This window comes from Carcharodon carcharias, chromosome 17 (assembly GCF_017639515.1).
Source record: "Carcharodon carcharias isolate sCarCar2 chromosome 17, sCarCar2.pri, whole genome shotgun sequence".
NCBI lineage: Eukaryota > Metazoa > Chordata > Chondrichthyes > Lamniformes > Lamnidae > Carcharodon > Carcharodon carcharias.
Window position 1 is genome coordinate 50,834,124 of NC_054483.1, and position 21,167 is coordinate 50,855,290.

General features: G+C 40.6%; 1 protein-coding gene across 1 annotated transcript in view; it reads right to left on the reverse strand.

Moving 5' to 3' along the window:
- The window catches only part of arid5b (AT-rich interaction domain 5B), a 142,184-nt gene extending 121,305 nt beyond the window's left edge, over positions 1 to 20,879 (reverse strand). The window contains exons 1-3 of the mRNA XM_041209666.1: positions 20,426 to 20,879; positions 19,902 to 20,156; positions 8,534 to 8,768 (exon numbers count right to left, since the gene is read on the reverse strand). Coding sequence (XP_041065600.1) covers positions 8,534 to 8,768; positions 19,902 to 20,156; positions 20,426 to 20,446 — 511 coding nt within the window. The 5' untranslated portion in view covers positions 20,447 to 20,879. The remainder of the gene's footprint in view (positions 1 to 8,533; positions 8,769 to 19,901; positions 20,157 to 20,425) is intronic.
- Positions 20,880 to 21,167: the final 288 nt, after the last annotated feature.

Genomic DNA, 21,167 nt, shown 5'->3' on the forward strand with positions numbered 1-21,167 from the left:
AGCATTTCTTCCATGAGCTACAGGCGCAGTAGATGCAACACTTTCCTCTACATGAGCAGACACCCAGCGCTCATAGGTAGTGTGGGATCTGAAGTATGGTTGTGCTGTTTAGCTGTTAATCAGGCCTGTGCGAATCTGGCTCAATTACTCCCTGTGCAACTTCTGGTAACTGTAACTGGTTATAAATTGCTGAGGTCAATGAGAGGTCAGTAAACTGGAAATTTCAGTCACTGAGTTAATCACTGGCTTGCTTTATGTTATTGAGATTGCTTGATATAGAGACCTTTTTTTTTGCAGGAGCGAATGGCAGGAATTTAGGGCAACACCCACTTATGCCAGGGCTCTTTCCCATTTGCCAAGGCTTTTTAAATTCTGATGGGAGATCAGTTGTGAGCCCATCTTCTATCTGACCTGCTCAATCAAGGGGGCGTATTTGAGGGAATGCCCAGCCTATCCCTGGAATTCTACCATTCATGCTTTCCGTAAGCCTTAGTGGAATCTGCCAGCTAAGAGTTGACTTGAGTCCATTGAGGGGTTCAAGAAACTCCAAACTTTTACAAGGGATAGGCAATTGATCCCAAATAGGTTGGATTTCAATCTCTAAGGCACATTCTCAGAGAGTTTATCGAAAGCACAAGATGCAAAGCCAAGGCTGCTTTCCACCCAATGTAAAGGTTCAAATCAAATGGGGTGTAGAATGGTGGTGTAGGAGCTGAGGTGAGTTGACCGTATCCCCTCAGCTTCCTGGTAAAACATTTAAGTTCAAGTTACCCCTATTCAGTTTCACACCGTGTAACATTCTCACATTCATAAAGCAGCACATCCATAAGGAATGGCATGGGAGATTTGCCAGTCACACATTTCCTCTCTGCCATACTACTTTGTCACATTGAAGGATCATGTCACACTCACCTTTAACGGAAAAAGTATAACTTTCCATGAATGCAAAGACCAGATGCAGAGTGTCTGCCATCTCTACGTTAACCACAGTATGAAGAGTGTTTACATGACAGTAATTAACCTTGTTGCCCTGAAGGGACACACCTACATTTCACATGGTATAATGTCCCTGACCTTAAAAAGTAGTGCACCCTCTGACTCACCATTATCAGTACTACAGGTCGTTTTCTAGTAATAGCAGCCAGTGAGTTGTTTATTTTTTGTTTATAATTTTACGTACTGTTTATAAGTTGCAGGAGCATTATTTCACATGCCATGTATTATTCTGCTGTTAAAGAGCATCAGCGTTCCTTTAAAACTGCAAGACGAAATGTTCTGCTTTCATCAGATCAGCTAGAGTCATTGCTCTTTGCAGATCTGCACCTTTAATTAGAGTTTAGATTCCCTTTCTTTTCTTAATAAGTGAAACCCTGAAGTCAAGCAGAAATATTTTCCATTGGCAAGTAGTTTTTATGTATATTGAAGAACCTTTACTTTATACTATTTGAAGCATCACACACTTACTAACACGCATGACAGTGTGACACCTGCTGCTACTGAGCGACGTTCATTTGCTGGCACCTGGTTAGCAGACACAAACATAAAATGACTGACTCTCTTACTTTTAATTTAAAAAGAAATCCTACAAACGCATTGCAAAATGTAATTAATGCATCTCAAAATTGAGAAAGATAGCAAGAGACTTGCAGTATGAACACATTATTTCGTAGTTTCAAAGGTTTAATACCATATCTTACATTCACGCCATATCAAGTGCCAGGCAATGACCTTCTCCAACAAAAGAGAATCTAACCATTTCCCCTTGACATTCAATGGTATTACCATTGCTGAATCCCCCACTGTCAACAACCTGAGGATTACCATTGGCCAGAAAATGAACTGGACTAGCCATATAAATACTGTGGCTACAAGAGCAGGTCAGAGGCTGGGAATTCTGCAGCAAGTAACTCACCTCCTGACTCCATAAAGCCTGCCCACCACCCACAAGACAAGTCAGGAGTGTGATGGAATACTCTCCGCTTGCCTGGAGGAGTTCAGCTTCAACAACACAAGCAGCTCGACACCAAACAGGACAAAGCAGCCTGCTTGAGCCAAGATCCCATCCACCACCTTCAACTTGAAGGGGAAAAGATCGCTGGACTATGGGGGAAAAGAGCAGAGGACTGGTAGTAATTGGATAGCTTCCTTAAAGCACAGTCATGATGGTCCATGTGACCTCCTCCTGTGCTGTATGACTCTATATTTCTCACTAAAGGTGTAAAGGGAAAAAGAAGTTAAAATTCAGCAGTAATTTAAGAAATCTATAATTCAAGCATCAACAGAATTCAGTTTGAAACCTTTGATATGCTACTTGTGACATTCACAGTTAAGTAAATATATAACTGGTTGAAAATTTGGATTGTCTGAAATGTAAATCACAGGGACCTTTAAAATGATGAAAGGTTTTGTTAGAGTGGATAGAGAGAGAGAGAATGTTTCCTTTTGTGGGGAAGGGCATATCTAGAGACCATTAATATAAGATAGTCACCAAGAAGTCCAATTGGGAATTCAGAAGAAACTTCTTTATCCAAAGAGTGGTGAGAATGTGGAACTCACTAGCACAGAGAGTGGCGGAAGCAAATAGTGTAGATATATTTAAGGGGAAGCTGGATAAGCATATGAAGGAGAAGGGAATAGATGGTTACAATGGTAGATTTAGATGAGAAAAGATGGGAGGAGGCTCAATGGAGTATAAACACAAGCATGGACTGGTTGGGCTGAATGGCCTGTTTCTGTGCTGTAAATCCTATGTAAAATTCAGTCTCTCCACTACTGATACACAATGGCAGTAGTTTGCAGGATGCACTGCAGTAATTCGCCAAGGCTCCTTCGACAGCACCTTCCAAACCCGCGACCTTTACCACCTAGAAGGACAAGGGCAGCAGATACATGGGAACACCACCACCTGCAATTTCCCCTCTAAGCCACTCACCATTCTGACTTGGAACTACATTCCCATTCCTTCAATGTCGCTGGGTCAAAATCCTGGAACTCTCTAACAGCACCTACACCACATGGAATGCAATTGCTCAAGGTGGCGGCTCACCACCATCTTGTCAAGGGCACTTAGGGATGGGCGATAAATGCTGGCCTAGCCAGTTATACCCACATCCCATGAAAGCATTTTTTAAAAAAATCATATGACTTCCAACTATTGAAACAACCCAGAAGCTTGAACTTCACATTGACATTTTATAGCTGATCATGTTAAATTTCAATACAAAACTTATTCAGCAGCTGATAAACTGAATGGATAATTGGTCGTGTATCCCAGTCCAAAATTGGTTTACTGTGTCACTTGTTTCAATACTGATATAGTTAGAGCAATTAATTAATTGATTGGCACTTGCTCAAAACTAGCTGATAATGACTCATTTGTATATTTAGCAAATCAAAGTATCTTTAAAGTGCAAGAGGCTGCCATTTGGCCCATCGAGTGCACTGGCCATACTACCTGATCCCACTCCCCTGCCTTGTCCCCATAACCTTGCACATTTGTTCTTTTCAGATAGTAATCCAATTCCCTTCTGAATACCTCAATCGAACTTGCCTCCACCACCCTTTCAGGAAGTTCATTCCAGACTTCAAACACCCCAAGTGAAAAAAATTTTCCTTACATCACTTCTACTTTTTTTGCTGATTATTTTGAATCTGTGCCCTCTAGTTCTTGATGCTCTCTTGAGTGGGAATAGTTTCTCACTATTTATCCTGTCCATACCCCTCAGGATCTTGAATACCTCTATCAAGTCTCCCCTCAGCCTTCTTTTCTCCATGGAAAACAGATCCAACTTTTCCAATCTATCCTCATAGCTACAGCTGTTTATCCCTGGAATCATTCTTGTGAAGCTCCTCTGTACTCTCTCCAATGCCTTCACATGCTTCAAGGTGCCCAGAACTGAATGCAGTACTCCAGATGAGGCCGAACTAGTGTCTCATACAAGTTTAACATGACCTCCTTACTCTTGTACTCAGTGTCCCTTTTAATAAAACCTAGGATACCATATGCTTTATTAACTGCTCTCATCACGCCCTGCCACCTTCAATGACTTATTCACATATACATCGAGGTCCCTTTGTCCTTGCACCTCCTTTAGAGTTTCTCCCTTTATTTTATACTGTCTCTCCACATTCTTCCTGCCAAAATGAATCACCTCACACTTCTCTGCATCAAATTTCAAGTCCATTTGTCTGCCCAATCCATCAATATATCTATGTCCTTTTGAAGTTCAAGACTATACTCATCACAGTCGACAACGCTCCCAATCTTCACACCTTCTGCAAATTTTGAAATCATGCCCTGCACACCACAGTCTAGATCATTAATATATATGAAGAGCGGCAAGGGTTCCAACACTGACCCCTGGAGAACTCCACTACAGACCTTCCTGCAATCTGAAAAACAACCATTTATCACTACTGCTTCCTGTCACTCAGCCAATTTCTTATCCAAGTGCCTACTTTTCCTTTTATTCCATAACCTAGGATTTAGCTTACAAGTCTGTTGTGTGGCACTGTATCAAATGCCTTTTGAAAATCCACATACACCACATCAACAGCATTTCCTTAACCTTCTCTGTTACCTCCTCAAAAAGCTCCAGTAAGTTAGTTAAACATGATTTTCCCTTAATGAATCCATGCTGTCTTTCCTTAATTATCCCGTACCTAAGTGACTGTTGATTTTGTCCCAAGCTATAGTTTCCAGAAATTTCCCTACCACTGAGGTCAAACTGACTGGTCTGTAGTTGCTGGCTTTATCCTTGCATCCCTTTTTGAACAAGAGTGTAACATTCGCAATTCTCCAGTCCTCTGGTACCTCCCCTGTGTCTAAGGAAGACTGGAAGATTATCATTAATGCCTCTGAAATGTATGCAGTTCATCAAATTAGCATCTTAATTTAAGAGATGCAACCTCAATCCTAACATAATTAGATTAGTAGCTGCAGGGCTGGAATCTGGGTTGATATCCCACTCTCAACTGGCATTTGGAGTTCAGCTGCACTCCTTGGGTAGGTTTTTTGCCTATTCTTGGCTGGGCCTTGTGGCAGTATTGGTCTCGACTTCAGGGCAGTAGAAAGCATAAAGGGCGATGATCATGCCTGACAAAACATGCTTCACAAAAGCCATTGCGGAAACAGAGGCAGTCCCATGCGCAAAAACCTAGAGAGTGCAGTGTGAAAAGATAGAAGGAAGGTAGAAGAAAAGGAGAGAAAAGGTTATTTTGAAAGTTATTGAGCAAGCTTCTTTTTTTTTAAACATCCAAACATTGTTAACTATTCTGGATCAACACATAGGGCCTCAGATGTGCCCATTTGGGCTACCATCTTTAGGTTTTAAATGCCAAATTGTTTACTTGCTTCAGGCAACATGATAGTAGACTTCTGATGTGCATAAACCAAACTTTTAAATCCCTTTCAGTACTGCTAGTGATCTGAAGGGCTTACTATTGCAGTATTAATCTTTAGTCACATCATAACTTGCAATAAAACACACTCGAACATTTGTCTTCAGCAGCCCTAGACAAAATTACCTTTAATATTGTGCTGACAAAATTGGTATGATGCAAAATCTGTCTTACTTTACAGAACAATCAATTATATTTGTATTCACCATATGCATTAGGTGCTTTGATTCCACATTTGCTACGATTCTTGATGGTTTTACCATGTTCTTTAAAACTGCACTGATATTAGGGAAGGGGAACCAGTGAGAAACTGGTATGCTGTAACCATATAGATAGGTATTATTCTAAATAGACCAACTATTCTGAATAGGCTGTGTGGCACTACCACTGTACTAAATAAAAAAGACTCAGAACAACCCTAGCAACACAAAACTGGGCATCCATGAGGTGCCATGGGCCATTTGCAACAGAATTGTATTCCACCACAATCTGTAACCTCATGGCCTGGCATAGCCCTCACTCTACCATTACCAACAAGCCAGTGATCCAATCCTCGTGCAATGATGAGTGTAGGAATGAGGTATTAACCTGTTGAAGCTATAACAGTACTACATGCATGATAAACCGCTGAAGCGGCATACAATAGACAGAGCTAAGCTATTCCACAACCAAGGACCAGTTCTAAGCTCTGCTGTCCTACCACATCCAGTTGTGAATGGTGGTAGACAATTAAAAGAATTGACAAGAGGAGACAGCTCCACAAATATCCCCATCCTCAATGATGAGTGAGCCCAGCGCATCAGTGCAAACGATAAGGCTGAAGCATTCGCAACCAGAAGTGCCTAGTGAATGAAGCACATTTGCTTCCTCCTGAGGTTCCCACCTTCACTGTCCTCAGCTATTCAATTCACCATGCAATATCACGATAATGGGGAGGTAACCTGGATATATCAAAGGCTATAGGCCCTGACAACATTCCTACTGTAGTACTGAAGACTTGTGCTCTAGAACTAGCTAGATCACTAGCCAAGCTGTTCTAGTACAGCTACAAAACTGGCATCTATCTCAATATGGAAAATTGCCCAGGTATGTCTTGTCCTACAAAAAAGCAGAACAAATCCAACTCACCACACTATCAGCAGCAAAGTAATGGGAGTCATGAGGACTCGAAACGTCAACTCTGCTCTTCTCAGCTGACGCTGCCAGACCTGCTGAGTTTTTCCAGGTATTCTGTTTTTGTTTTGGATTTCCGGCATCCACAGTTTTTTGTTTTTATTATTAAAGTAATGGGAGGTGTTGTTGACAGTGCTATTAAGCGGCACTTCCTCACCAATAACCTACTCATTATTGCTCAATTTGGGTTCTGTCAGAGACACTCGGCCCCTGACCTCTTATTGCAGCCTTGGTTCCAAAAGAACTGAATTCCAGAGGTGAGGAGAAGTTGACTGCCTTTGACATCAATGGAGCATTTTACCAAGGGGGAGAACTCTCCACTAGTTAGAGCCATACCCAGCACAAAGGGCAATGGTTGTGGTTATAGGAGGCCCATTATCTCAGTCTCAGGACATCAATGCATGAGTTCTTCTGGGTAGTGTCCTAGGCCCAACCATCTTCAACTGCTTCATAAATGATGTTTATTCCATCATAAGGTCAAAAGTGGGGATGCTCACTGATGATGGAAGCGCTTATACCATTTGCACCTCCACATTACTGAATCAGTCCACATCCACTAGCAACAAGATCTCAACAACAATCGGGCTTGGACTGACAGCTGGCAAATAACACTCGCACCACACAAATGCCAGACAATGTCCATCTCCAACCAACATAAAATTTAGTAATCTCCCCAAGACCTTCAATGGCATTAATATTGCCAAGTCCTCCACCATCAACATCTTGGGGGTTACCACTGACCAGAAACTTAACTGGACCAGCCAGAAAGATATTGTGGCTACAAGAGCAGGACAGAGGCTGTGTGTTATCTGACAAGTGACTAATCTCCTGACTCCCCAAAGCCTATCAACCATATTCAAGGCACAAGTCAAGTATGCTGGAATACTCTACCATTGCCTGGATGAGTGCAGCTCCAACAACACAAGAAGCCTGACAAAAATCCAGGACAAAGCAGCTCGCTTGATTGGCACCCCATCCATCACTGACACAGTGTGTACCATCCAGAAGATGCACTGCAACAACTCGCCAAGATTCCTTCAACAGCAACTTTCAAACCTGCAGCCACCACCTGAAAATTCCCCTCCAAGTCATACACCAGCTTGACTACAAAGTATATTGCTGTTCCTTCACCGTCGCCAGGTAAAAACCTCTGCCTAATAGCATTCTGCCTGTACCTATAACACACAGACTACAGCAACTTAAGAAGATAGCTCAATGCCACTTTCTCAAAGGCAATTAAAGATGGGCAATAAATGCTGGCCTTGCCAGTGATGCCCACAACCCATGATCGAATAAAACAACTCACCAAAATAAAAAATGGCAGAAAAGGTAAGAATGCTTTTAAATAAATATTTGGACTTTTTCCACAATGTTGCCCACGTTCACTTGACATCTTTTCCCAATAAAAGAAGGCAACAACTTTGGAAGAGAATTCAGAAGTACGATCCATGGAGCCACCTAGTGACAAAAGCTTGTATTGCACTGTGACAGTTGACATAGCAAAACTGAATAATAAATGTCGACAAAACTGTGCCCAAATATTGTGACAACAAAGTGCAGGATTTTGTCAAAATTTGGAGGCAAAAACAGGTAGACAGATTGGTGCAGTTTCATTGCATAACACTTATATTTGACAGTGGCCTATGATTTAATTAAAACAAGAAAATCAAACATTTTAAATGTTTTTTTTTGCTTGCATGTCTAATAACAACAAACTTAGAATTCTCCATGGAGGGGCAGCAGTGATGCAAAAACATTATAAATGTCACAATAGCTGAAAACAGCAATAGTCAAATTGCAAGCAATTAAATTCCGCCAGAGACCTACTAACTTTAGTGAGAATATACACATCTGCTCAGTGTCAACTGAACCTTAAATTGAATCAAAAGATAATGGGAAAAAAAGAGCTTTCAAATTAGAATTTTGAGTGCAAAAATAAAAAAGTAAATAAAATAATTACCAAGGTCAGCCTTTTCTTTTAACACATCCTTGAAATTGAGGCCACTGTTGAGGGTGCATTGCCTATACTGATGCAAGACTTCCTTTTGTCCATTCATCACCAGCTCCTTTCTCTTTGAAGGTTTCAGTGACACAGCCCCAAGGCCCCGTGTCCATGAGCCGAAATCCGAGCATGCCCATTTCATCAGGTCATCCAGCTTCACGACTACTTTCTCCGACACAGCTACAACTTCATCCTGTAAAACAATACCAGAAACAACAAAGAAATAGTAACATGACCTAGCTTATCTTGAATGGTGCATTGCAGCATCCTTTACATAGGATTACATAGGATTTACAACAAAGAAACAAGCCATTCAGCCCAAACGCTCCATGCTGGTTTTATGCTTCACTCAAGCCTCCTCCTGTATTTTCTCATTTAAATCTACCACTGTAACCACTTATTCTCTTCTCACTCATATGCTTATCCAGGTTCCCCTTAAATATATCTACACTATTCGCTTCAACCACTCCCTGTGCTGGTGAGTTCCACATTCTCACCACTCTTTGGGGAAAGAAGTTTCTTCTGAATTCCCTGTTGGATTTCTTGGTGACTATCTTATATTAATGGCCTCTAGATACGCCCTTCCACACAACAGAAAACATTCTCTCTCTCTATCCACTCTAACAAAACCTATCATTTTAAAGGTCTCTGTGGTTTACATTTTACACCAGTTACATATTTACTTAACTGATATGCACCTTGTGACATTCACAAAGGTTTCAAAATTAATTCTGTTGATGCTTGAATTATAGATTTCTTAAATTACTGCCCAATTTTAACTTATTTTTCCCTTTGCATCTTTAGTGAGAAATATAGAATCATACAGCATAGGTGGTCATGTGGACCATCATGACTGTGCTTTAAGAAAGCTATCCAACTAGTCCCAATCCCCTGCTCTTTCCCTCATAGTCCAGCAATTTTTTCCCCTTCACGTATTTACTCAATTCCCTTTCGAAAGTTACTATTGAATCTGATTCCACCACTTTTTCAGGCAGTGCACTCCAACAGCTCACTGCATAAAAAATTCCCATTTCTGTCCTGATTCTCTTGCCAATTATATTAAATCTGTGCCCTTTGGTTACTGACTCTCCTATATTAGTCGCCAACTGAGGGAATGAGCAGGTAACCTGCTATCAGGTACGTGAAATTCAAATCTGTAATAAACTATTCAAAAGTGCAATGAGCAGCGCAGGGTGACCTTCCTTCCAGTTTTTCCTCCTATCCCCCAAAGAGCCATCTGCTCTCTTATGCTATATTACTGCCAGACAGCATGAATGATCACAGAAATGAGACAGTGTGCTATCGCTCTGGAGTACATTCAGTTGGTGCATCATCACAGTGCACCACTCTGCTTGTCTAATGGATTTATATTAAAGTTTTTCTTTAGGAATTAGTTCTTTTCTCAATATATTTCTGTTAGGGATAGCATAAAACTGAGCTCAGCAAAACCAACCAGCAACCTTTGAGCCTAATGGTCACAAATTAATATTTCGCTCACATTTGCAAATAGAATCAGCGAGACAAAATTCTACTGGCAGATTAAGAATCAAATGCAAACATTTGTTTAAGGCAGGTTCAAATAATTAATGTAAACAAGATCTGTGTAATCTTAGTATCAACTGTTAGTCCAATAGTTTGTGTATTGTGCTCAGAAGGTCAATGGACAAGGTTTAAAAGACATTCTACAGGAGTACGTTAGAAAGGTTCCAAATGTTCTACATAATCGTTCTACAGAATCTTAAGATTCATTTCCATCGTTATTTTTGTTTAAACCTTTTGAGGTTCCTTCAAGTCTCATGACATGCTTTCATACTGCATGACTGATATTCTGTAAATTACTAATATGTCTACGATTATAAAGCTAATCTAGCAAAAAGTATGAAAAGAATGTACTGATTATTTGCATTTCATTGTTGGAGTAATCAATTGAGATTATTCTGGCTGTCACTTAGATTCTGCCATCTCAAACAACAGAAGAGAGTATACTTAAAATGCACTAATGGAGCCACACCAAACCATTTGAAATCTAACACTTCCTTAAATTCTAACCAAATAACCCAAGTTCTTCCTTTCTAAAAAAGAACATTGAAGATCTCAATTAAACATGCTGTAAATTGATTGCCCACCCTCACACCATCAACACAATTAATGCTTTAAGTTTATATTTCTTTTAAAAGCCTATCATTATCAATGATGAAACACACCGCCTGTATTAGTTTGCAGAAATAAGATTAGCGACATAAAGCCAGAACGCAGGAAACACATCAAACATAAAAGGCATTTTTCAGGTTTTGTTATCCATTTTGAATCTTTTGTTGTTGGATGATTTGTTTGAATTCTGTTTCATACTTGCTGCCTTGATGAACACATCTGCTAGCTGTGTAGGCAGTAATGCTTGTAATATGAGAATGTGAAAACAATCACTTCCCAAAGTTCATCAAATCAACTTTCATGCCAGGGTTTCCAGATGCTTATCCAAATACAATTTTTAACAGTGGGCTTATATAATGAGTAAAAGCTTCTAGCTGTATAGTACCTTATGCCCAAAGCCAAAACTTTAAAAAAAAATTCATTAGATTTTTTTATATATATATATATATATATATATATATATATATATATATAAAGTCCCCGGATACAAAGAAGGAAACAAATGTAACAGCGCCTAAAGATTTATTGGTGCCTGTAAATCATAAGAACAAAGGTTAAAGAGATTGCTTGATATAACATACCCATACAAAAGCAGAATCAAAGATCACCAAAATGCATTTTACTTTAGTGAAACCATCTAATCCCCATCTTAAAAAAGATAGAAAAAGTAGTAATAGTTTAGCACAGTGTATAATTTTCAGGTAATCATATTACAGGAAACTTTGCATGTCACTAAATGCCAGTAAACTTTATAATAAAATGTCGCTTACAGTTAGCAGTGAAATTGTATGCACCCATCCATATAATAATGTTAGTTAATGTATGGTTTGCTCTGTTCAACCCTTTGATAAACCAGCTAGCAAAAGAAAGAAAATCTGTCATGCTGAGAATGTTTCAGTCTGTTGCCTCATGAGGTCACAGAAAGAATTCCTCAGGTCAAAACAGATTAGTACACCTGCTTCGCTGTCTATTGAATTACTGACCTAGCAGCATGAGAAATGATGCCTACAGGAATGAGTAAAGCCTTTATGTAAAGTGGCTATCTAGTAATTCATATTCTCAAAAAGCCTAGATTTTCAATTTTATTCTTGTTGTAAATTCAATTAGTAAAAACGCACAATGAAGCAATGCTATAAATCAACATTAAACTTAGGTTTTTAACCTTACAAAGCCCAGTAAGTTATAAGTATGAATGGCATATGCATTTTGAACCGTAAATTATATTACACATTTTATGAGTGACCATACAATGGGTCATAATTGCCATAACCGATTTACACTAGCTTCAATCATGAAACCATAATTATCTGAAGTCCCAACACCAGACTGCACAATAGCATTTTTAAAAATGTTACGTGAAACCATAGCAAAATTAGAAAAGACAAACAAACGGTATTAAAATATATTTATAGTTGTTTTTTTCTTTTCTTGTCCACAGTCCTCTCCAGATGGCACCAGCTATACTCCTATTCAAATTACCATTCATCATTTTCTATCTTAGAACAGTGACTACACTTCAAAAGCAGTTAATTGGTTGTCTAGCGGTTTGTGAAATCCAGAGGATGTGAAAGGTATAAGATTTTCTTTCTTTTGCTAGCTGGTTTATCAAAGGGTTGAACAGAGCAAACCATACATTAAGTAACATTATTATATGGATGGGTGCATACAATTTCACTGCTAACTGTAAGTGACATTTTATTATAAAGTTTACTGGCATTTATTGAACATGCAAAGTTTCCTGTAATATGATTACCTGAAAATTATACACTGTGCTAAACTATTACTTATTTTCTATCTTTTATGATGCAGATTAAATGTTTTCACTAAATAAAGCAAAATGCATTTTGGTGATCTTTGATTCAGCTTTTGTACAGTTTATTATATCAAACAATCTCTTTAATCTTTGTTCTTACAATAGTTGTGAAAGGTGCTATGCAAATGCAAGTCGCTTTGACATGCATGAAGCTGGACAATGAGTGGCAACACACTGTTCGACTGCAGGAGGCATCAGCACCAAGCCCACTCCTATTCTCGCCCAATATCTATGCACATGCCTTTCTGCAAATGTCACTGGATGACTGCTGGTGATGGGAGGACTGAACATTTTTGTACCTTCAAAGCCCAGAGCTCAAGCCCTTCGCTGTGACTGACTAGCTTAGCAGACATCAGGAGCAAAAACCTGGGATTGTTTGGTTTTAAGTAGTGATACTGCACCTGGAGGTTTGGAAAGGGCTAGTGGAGAAACCTTCAATCAAAAACATCAAGATCTGTTAGCACCAGCAACTTGAGATGGATACCTTTATCCTCTAGATCACTGGGTGACTTTGCCACATTTTCAGTGCTATTTGATTACATATAGTACCTTACAGTACAGGAGGCTATTCAGCCCACTGTGTTCTTCACTATGTGGATACCTACATATCTATCAGTGCAGTGTCTTGTAACTCAAGTTGCCAGTGCTCGAGAACAGTGAGCACCACTCTTACTGGGCTGCATAAGTGCATGCCAAGGAGCCTCAGGGTCACATAGGTAAAGTTCAAATCCCTACCCCACTTAGTCTATCTCAAGATGCTGGTACTAACAGATCTCAATGTTTGTAATTGATGATTTCTCCACCAGCCCTTTCCAAACTTCCAGGCCTACAACGTTCAAACCAGAAAAATATCAGCAAGATGCAGCATCGAGTTGCCTGGACTTCAAGGGCAGGAGCTCTGGGATGTAGAACTCAAACGTGGGTTAGGAAATTTGGAAACCCCCAATACCAACAGCCTTTAGTCTTGCCCGTGTACTGCTTTGCAACAGATGCATGTTAATGCTTGGCATTTAAGTCATGTGGATACTTGTTTACAACTTATTTTGATTAGCTTAGCAACTCATCATTGCAGCAGCAGTGTTGTATTCCAATTATGGTCTGTGCAGTTACAAGGAATTGAAAACTGGAAGATAACAAAACTCACACTGACCACGTATACAATCCTTGCACCTTTACATGAAAGCATGCCAGAGCACTCAATACACTCTAGATCAATACCAAAGGAAACTTGAACTGATCTATAAAATCCTGTACTCTTAACAGAATACTGTGTAACCTTTGCAACCCAGTCATTTCACAATTAAAGTTAGCAAAGAACTGCAAAAACTAATTAGAGACCTACTAGTCAATTCACAATACTATTTGAGGACAGAATGGTTTGAGTATTTGGTAATTTTAACTTAAAATAGTCACATATTTGGCACTAAAGTTAAATTCTTTTTCCCTCTCTCCCGTCTTCCTGAACAAACAATCATTTTTTTTTTATATATCTCTGAAAGCAAGTTTTTAAAACCTCTAAAATTACACATACCAGCGCAGGACTGAGAGTGCCTTTTTACAAATGTTAAATTTCATTCCGAGGCATTTATTTTCCTGGTCCTTTCTACAGGGCTGTTTGAAACATCACAATATTGCTCTTTATTTTAATTTACATTATTGTTTCTCCTACTATAGCTTATTTAAAAGTTGTTTAAGCATATCTTCAGTTACAGCCTTTATTGTGACTGACCCACTTTAAGTCAGTCTTAACACATGCAATACTGCTTGCTAGATTTGAATTCTGAAATAGACAATTGACTCTTGGGGGGAAAAATATATTGCAGTTTTCCTATTACTAAATTCAAAGCAGCTGACATTATTCAAATAATTGGCATATTAAATGAAAAAGCGATAATGCTCTCAGTATCCAAGCAGTGCTTATGATAAGAAATGCAAAACTTGGAAAAAATGTTGCCAAAAATATACGGTACTATAATTCAGATTTGCATAACTGTATTCATTAGATTTGATCCCCTCTGGGGAGTGCGACATTAATATACTGTACAGTGAAGATGAACTACAATTTATTCAGCTTTGCTGGAATAGTTTGCTTTTATTAATACTGCATATTTATGCGAGATTTAATATGCAGGCACAATTAGCATCTTATGATTCAAAGCACAGCATTAAAAAGGTAGATTAGAGTTTAGATGGAAGGCTTTTTTTGTGCGACAAAAGCCTGATTAAGAAAATTTGAGCAAGCACATACAAACATAATGTATTATAAAGTCATACAGGGCAGTTATCCATTCAGCCAGTTGTGCCTGTGCCAGAAAGAACTATCTGCTGAGTGTCACTCATAAGAGCACAAGAATTAGGAGGAGTAGGCAATTCGGCCCCTCGAGCCTGCTTTGCCATTCAATATGATCATGGCTGATCTGACTGTGGCCTTAATGCCACTTTCCTGCCTGTGAAATCTGTCTAACTCATCCTTGAATATATTCAATGACCCAGCCTTCACTGCTCTCTGTGGAACAGAATTCCAAACACCAATGACCCTCAGAAGAAATTCCTCCTCATCGCCATCTTAAATGGGAGACCCCTTAATTTGAAAGCATGCCCCTTGGTTTTAGATTCCCCACAAGATGAAGCGTCTTCTCAGCATCCACCCTGTCAAGCCCCTTCAGAATCTTATTTGTTTCAATAAGATCACTTCACATTCTTCTAAACTCCAATGATTGTAGGCACAACCTGCTCAACCTTCCCTCATGAGACAACCACTTCATCCCAGTGAATCTTCTCTGAACTGCTTCCAATGCAAATATGTTCCTCTTTAAGTAAGGTGACCAAAACTGCACATAGTACTCTAGGTCTTCCTCCTACTCTTTTCAGTAGATTTCCAATTTTTTTTCCTTTTCCAAGTACATGACCCATTTCCACTTGAAAGCTACTATTGAATCTGCTTCTGCCACCTTTTCAGGCAGTGTGTACCTCACTGTGTACCAGAAACTGAACTGGACTAGCCATATAAGTATTGTGCTACAAGAGCAGGTCAGTGGCTAGGAATAATGCAATGAATAACCCACCTCTTGACTCCCCAAAGCCTGTCCAACATCTACAAGGCACAAGTCGGGAGTATGATGGAACACTCCCCACTTGCCTGGATGAGTGCAGCTCCCACAACACTCAAGAAGCTTAACACCATCTAGGACAAAGCAGCCCACTTGATTGGCACCACATCCACAAACATTCACTCCCTCCACCACCGACACACAGTAGCAGCAGTATGTACCATCTACAAAATGCACTGCAGGCACTCACTAAGGCTCCTTTGACTGCACCTACCAAACCCACCACCACTACCATCTAGAAGGACAAGGGTAGCTGATAGATGGGAAAACCACCACCTAGAAGTTCCCCTCCAAGTCACTCACCATCCTGACTTGGAAATATATCACCGTTCTTTCACTGTTGCTGGGCTGGGTCAAAATCCTGGAACTCCCTCCATAACAGCACTGTGGGTGTACCTACACCACATGGACTGCAGCGATTCAAGGTGGCAGCTCACCACCACCTTCTCAAGGGCAACTAGGGATGGGCAATAAATGCTGGCCCAGCCAATGAAGCCCACATCCCATGAATGAATAAAAAAGTATTTTCCCTGCTCATCTCTCCCTGTTGTTCTACTGAGTAACTCACTTTCTCCAAATTTGACCAACGTCACCCTAACCTTTCAGCTTCCCTTGTAGTATCTGCCTCATAGGTACATGGCAATAGATTCTGGGATGGGTAGAATATCTTAATAGATACCATGGTCTGACCCATGTCGTCAATGGTCTTTTGCCGCTTTACTTCCCCCCTCCTCACCGTACAAGGGCCCAACCACTCCTTTCAAGTGAAGCAGCATTTCACTCTCACTTCTCTCAATTTAGTCTACTGAATTCGCTGCTCCCAATGCAGTTTCCTCTACATTGGAGAGACCAAACACAGACTGGGTGACAGCCTTCCGGAACACTTTCGGTCTGTCTGAAGCATGACCCAGACCTCCCTGTCGCTTGCCATTTCAATACACCACCCTGCTCTCATGCCCACATGTCTGTCCTTGGCCTACAGCAATGTTCCAGTGAAGCTCAATGCAAACAGCACCTCATCTTCCGACTAGGCATTTTACAGCTTGCTGGACTTAACATCGAGTTCAACAACTTCAGACAGGAACTCTCTTCTCCATCCCCACCCTCTTTCTGATTCCCCATTTTTCCAATTATTTATATTTTTTAAATATATTTTTTCTTTTCCCAACTATTTCCATTATTTTAAAATATATTTCCATCCATTGTTTTATCTCTACCTTTTAGCCTATTTTGATCCCTTCCCCCCACCACACCCCCACTAGGGTTATCTGTCACTTGCTCGTCCTGCTTTCTACCCTTAATGTCACCATTAGCACATTCCTTAGATAATATCACCACCGTCAACACCCCTTTGTCCTTTTGTCTATGACATTTTTGACAATCTCTCCTTTGCCTCCACCTATCACTGGCCCTCTATCCAGCTCTCCCTGTCCCACCCCCCTCACCCAGCTTATATTTCACCTCATTTCGATATTCCCTCAGTTCTGATGAAGAGTCATACGGACTCGAAACGTTAACTGTATTCTGCTCCGCAGATGTTGTCTGACCTGCTGAGTTTTTCCAGCTATTTTTATTTTTGTCTTTTTTCCTTGTTTGATTTACAGATGCCTTTAAACCATAACTGAGAAGGTTAAAAAGGGCCCAAAAGGAATTAAAATGCCAGAATTTTGAAGTGTTAGTTTTACTTAGATTTATTATTGAAATTGTACATCAAAAACACAAAATGCAATAGATGCAATGATAACACCTGTGCTTATAATAAATGGAGAAAATATTTGATTTACTTTTGAAAAATGTCAGTATTTACATAAATTATTTTCAATCCAATACAGATTTAATGGGGCTGCAACTATGTTTTCACACTGAAAGGGCCCATTCTGCCCTTATATTAAGTCAATATAAATTTGGCAACATATATATTTGCAATTGGTATTTACATTTTTAAAAGGAGCAATGATTTCCTTTGGGTTTTTTTAATTTCGAGATTAACTCGCAATGACTAGTCAATGAGTTTGTAATTCCCGTTCCTGGGCAGAGAGCTGGTGTAATTTGAAGGAGGATACAACGTGAGATAGGCGATAGCTAGCAACCCCTGACAAGAATCCATCTGTATTTAGCGCACCTATTAAAATGTGTGACAACTGCCTCAGCGTAATTATTAATGGGAGTCTCTCGTATTGGGCTCAGTGGATCTTAGTGTGAGTTTCTCTGGGCACTTTGCCAGGTTCAGGATCAGTGTGCGCGCGCTTGTTGCTGTTTCTACTCCTGTTCCCTTTGCTAATGAATGACTAACTCTGGCCAGAAGGGAAATGACATCAGCGGGCGTGAAGTTCGACAGCATCTGGAAACTACAACCTGCTCCTAGCCTTGTGTGATTGTGGAGTACACAAGCTATTTGCATAAATGCAAGGTCTGGTTGAGAGAGTAAACTTCCAGCTCACACAGCACCTCAGCAGATGATTGAGGAGTTTCCGGACAATATTAACTGGAAGCTAATCATTAACAGCAACTTTTGGGCCTTTGACTCAAATATCAGAAATTGAAGATCAGCACAATTTGAACCGCAATGTCACACACAAATATATATGTAATCACACACATACGCATGTATATTTGCAACCAATTATTATATATTTGAACAGTTGGGCAATGTTTTCAATTTATTGAAGGTCACAGTGCGACTTCCTTGAGTTTATTTAGCTGAATAAACGTAATTATCATCCAACAGGTTCGCGTTGAGAAAACCACTCGTGGGCTTTGCCGCCGGCCGTCAGTAAGGGAGGTACAAGGGACAAATGCGAAAAATAAAGCTATTAAATTGTGGCATTCTCACAGATATTCCACCCTGCCCCATAAGCTAATAGTTTTCAGCTGCTTAGCATGATGGGGGGGGGGGGGGGGGGGGGAGAGACAGAGAAGAGATTTGCCGAGAAGTGTCACGGGATCTGTGATCGTTATTTGATTCTGTTCCCCAGCTCGGTAAACCGCGTCAAGTAATGAATTTCTAAAAGCGAATAATAAGGGGGTGGGGAGAGAGAGCGCTGCACAGGAAAAGTTAGACAGGGGGAAGCGAAACAGAACTCGAGAAAAGTCACTAAAATGTTTAATTGTTTTAATAAACTGGTAACAATGTATTTAATAATTATCTAGAGGAGGTTGAACTAAATGGTAACGATGTGGTTACAAGCCTTTCCCCTAATATTGAACCAAAAGCAACAAAAGAGGCGATATGAGATTTTAACTGCTTCTAAACCTGTTGCAGATATGAAAAGGTAATTTGACACGGCCAGCCTCTCAGAATGCACAATTAACTCCAGCGTACAGACAAGACGTGTTTTCAGGGGTACAACCAGTCGCCTCAAGTCTAGTGTTTACAATGCAATACAGGGATCGGCAGCCCTCTCTCCCCGGTCAGCATACTGTAAAAAGCAGCTTAAAAAAACGCAAGGCTATTTACACGTCACGTTAAACCAGAACTTTCAATGCGTAACTATTCATCATCGATTTTCACACACAACAGAAATTACAGAGCATAGCGCAATCCAGAATCCCCGCTGTTCTTTTTAATGTATTTATATGGTAACAATCAGATTTCGATTTTTTTTTTAATAATGAGAAGTTATTTAAAGACTTGCGTCATTGCATGGAAAATTGAGGGAGGCTGGTTTCCTTGGCACGCTAACAGTTTTTTTTTCTCTTCTGAATCTGCCGCTGGATGTTTACATGGAAAGACTGGGTTTTCATTACACACTTCATTAAAAGGCACAGAACATGCTGACAATCCTCCCCCCCTCCAAAAAAAAATCTATCTGGCTTGCTGCATAACATGCCTCGTTGTAAAGACATCCAGGATGCAGAGCTTTTCAATGTGTTATTCTGTACCTGTCCCTTTTCACCCGGTTACACGCCTCCATAGAGTGGCTTTGATCTCATCCCCCGTTTCGTAATTTCCGCCCTTTAGTACATGCTAAATATTTTTAATCACACTGTGCGGCCGCCACCAACCTTCCCCCACCACCCCCCCCCCCCCCCCGAGTCACTGAATGTAGCCCTAACTACGACCGGGGGGCGGGAATGCCAATATATCCCCACTCCCCAGGCTTTTTACAGTGTGTAAACATTTCAATAAATATTTACTTTGAAGCTTATGACGAGAAAATGCTGATCTATCAAAGGCAAAGTGCACAGCTCATATTTCATAAAACAAACAACACCTATACATTATGAAGCGAATCAAAGGGGGGGTCATCACCTCTCCGTGGCCGACCGACCTTCCTTCGGGAGTATCTTCTGGGAGAAAGTAGAGCTTGGAACTAGACAGAAGTTGCTTGTTGTTCCTTTCTTCCCACAACAGCTGGAGTTCTGCTATGCAAATCGGCGCTCCTGGCTTACATCTTACAAAGAAAAAGTCTCCGAGGGAGAGGATTCTTGGTCTGCCTTCAAGACGAAATTTGAAAGCTTTGTAGAAAATGTAGGCTCCGTGTAAACCGCACGGAGAACCAACCCACTGTATGGGAGAGAAATGTTTTAATTAAAAAAATAATAAATATTGAAAAAAAAAACCTTACACAGAGAAAAAAATTGACTGTGGAGGACGATTTCTTTAAGCAACCAGAATATGTTTGGAACAATTTCTGGAGTTTCAGGGCAGCTTTTTAAATTATTTCCCTTTTTTTAAAAAAAACTTTTACACCTTATTGACAAATGGTTAGCAGTGAGGCAGTTGGAGTGGTTTGGAGAGCAGGGGGACAGAAATAGCAGAAAGCAGTTTAATACCTTGACAGAGTCCGGCTCCATATCGCCTGCTCAATTGATTGAAATGGACATTCTGCTCCCAAACTTGGCTTGAATGAATGTGCCAGGTCCTGACAGCTGCAAGGAGCTTTCACGGGAAGGTGCAGAGATGCTGCAAGATCCAATTCATCTCTCTCCGCCCTGCCAACTCCGGTATCTCCGCTGTCTGCAGTTCATTTCTGCAATTCCACCCCCCGCCTACTTTTTGCATGCCTTCCCTCAGCAAAACTGCAACAAAAAAAACCCCTTAAAGTCCCACTGTTTTAATTAATCTTCTTTCTTTTTTTTTGCAAAGTGAGTTGCCACTCTGGCTTGCCAGCTGAGAGGTTGCAATTTATCCAGCGGGCTGGCTAGTGTCAATGAGTAAAGGGAAGCTGGAAGGGGAGAGGGTGTTTCGTCAACACCCGTTAACCCGGGCTCCCGAGGGCTCTATCGTCCTGCCAGGACCTGCAGCCTGACGTCAGCGCGCGTCCGCGGAGGGGGGTTCCCGCAGCGACTCAGAGCTACGGGGGCGCGCACGCAAATGAGCGCGAACCCGCCGCTCTCTTTTCTCCAAGTAGGATTTGTAAGGAACGGCGAAAGTGAAAACTCTGGGGAAACGTCAAGAGGTTGGAGTCCCTAGATCCCGGAGTGCTGCTGTGGGATCTTGCTGTGCATTAAGCTCCACTGCCAGGAATGCAAGCATTGCAATGCTCAGCTACTGCCTGGTCCGGTTACATTGCAC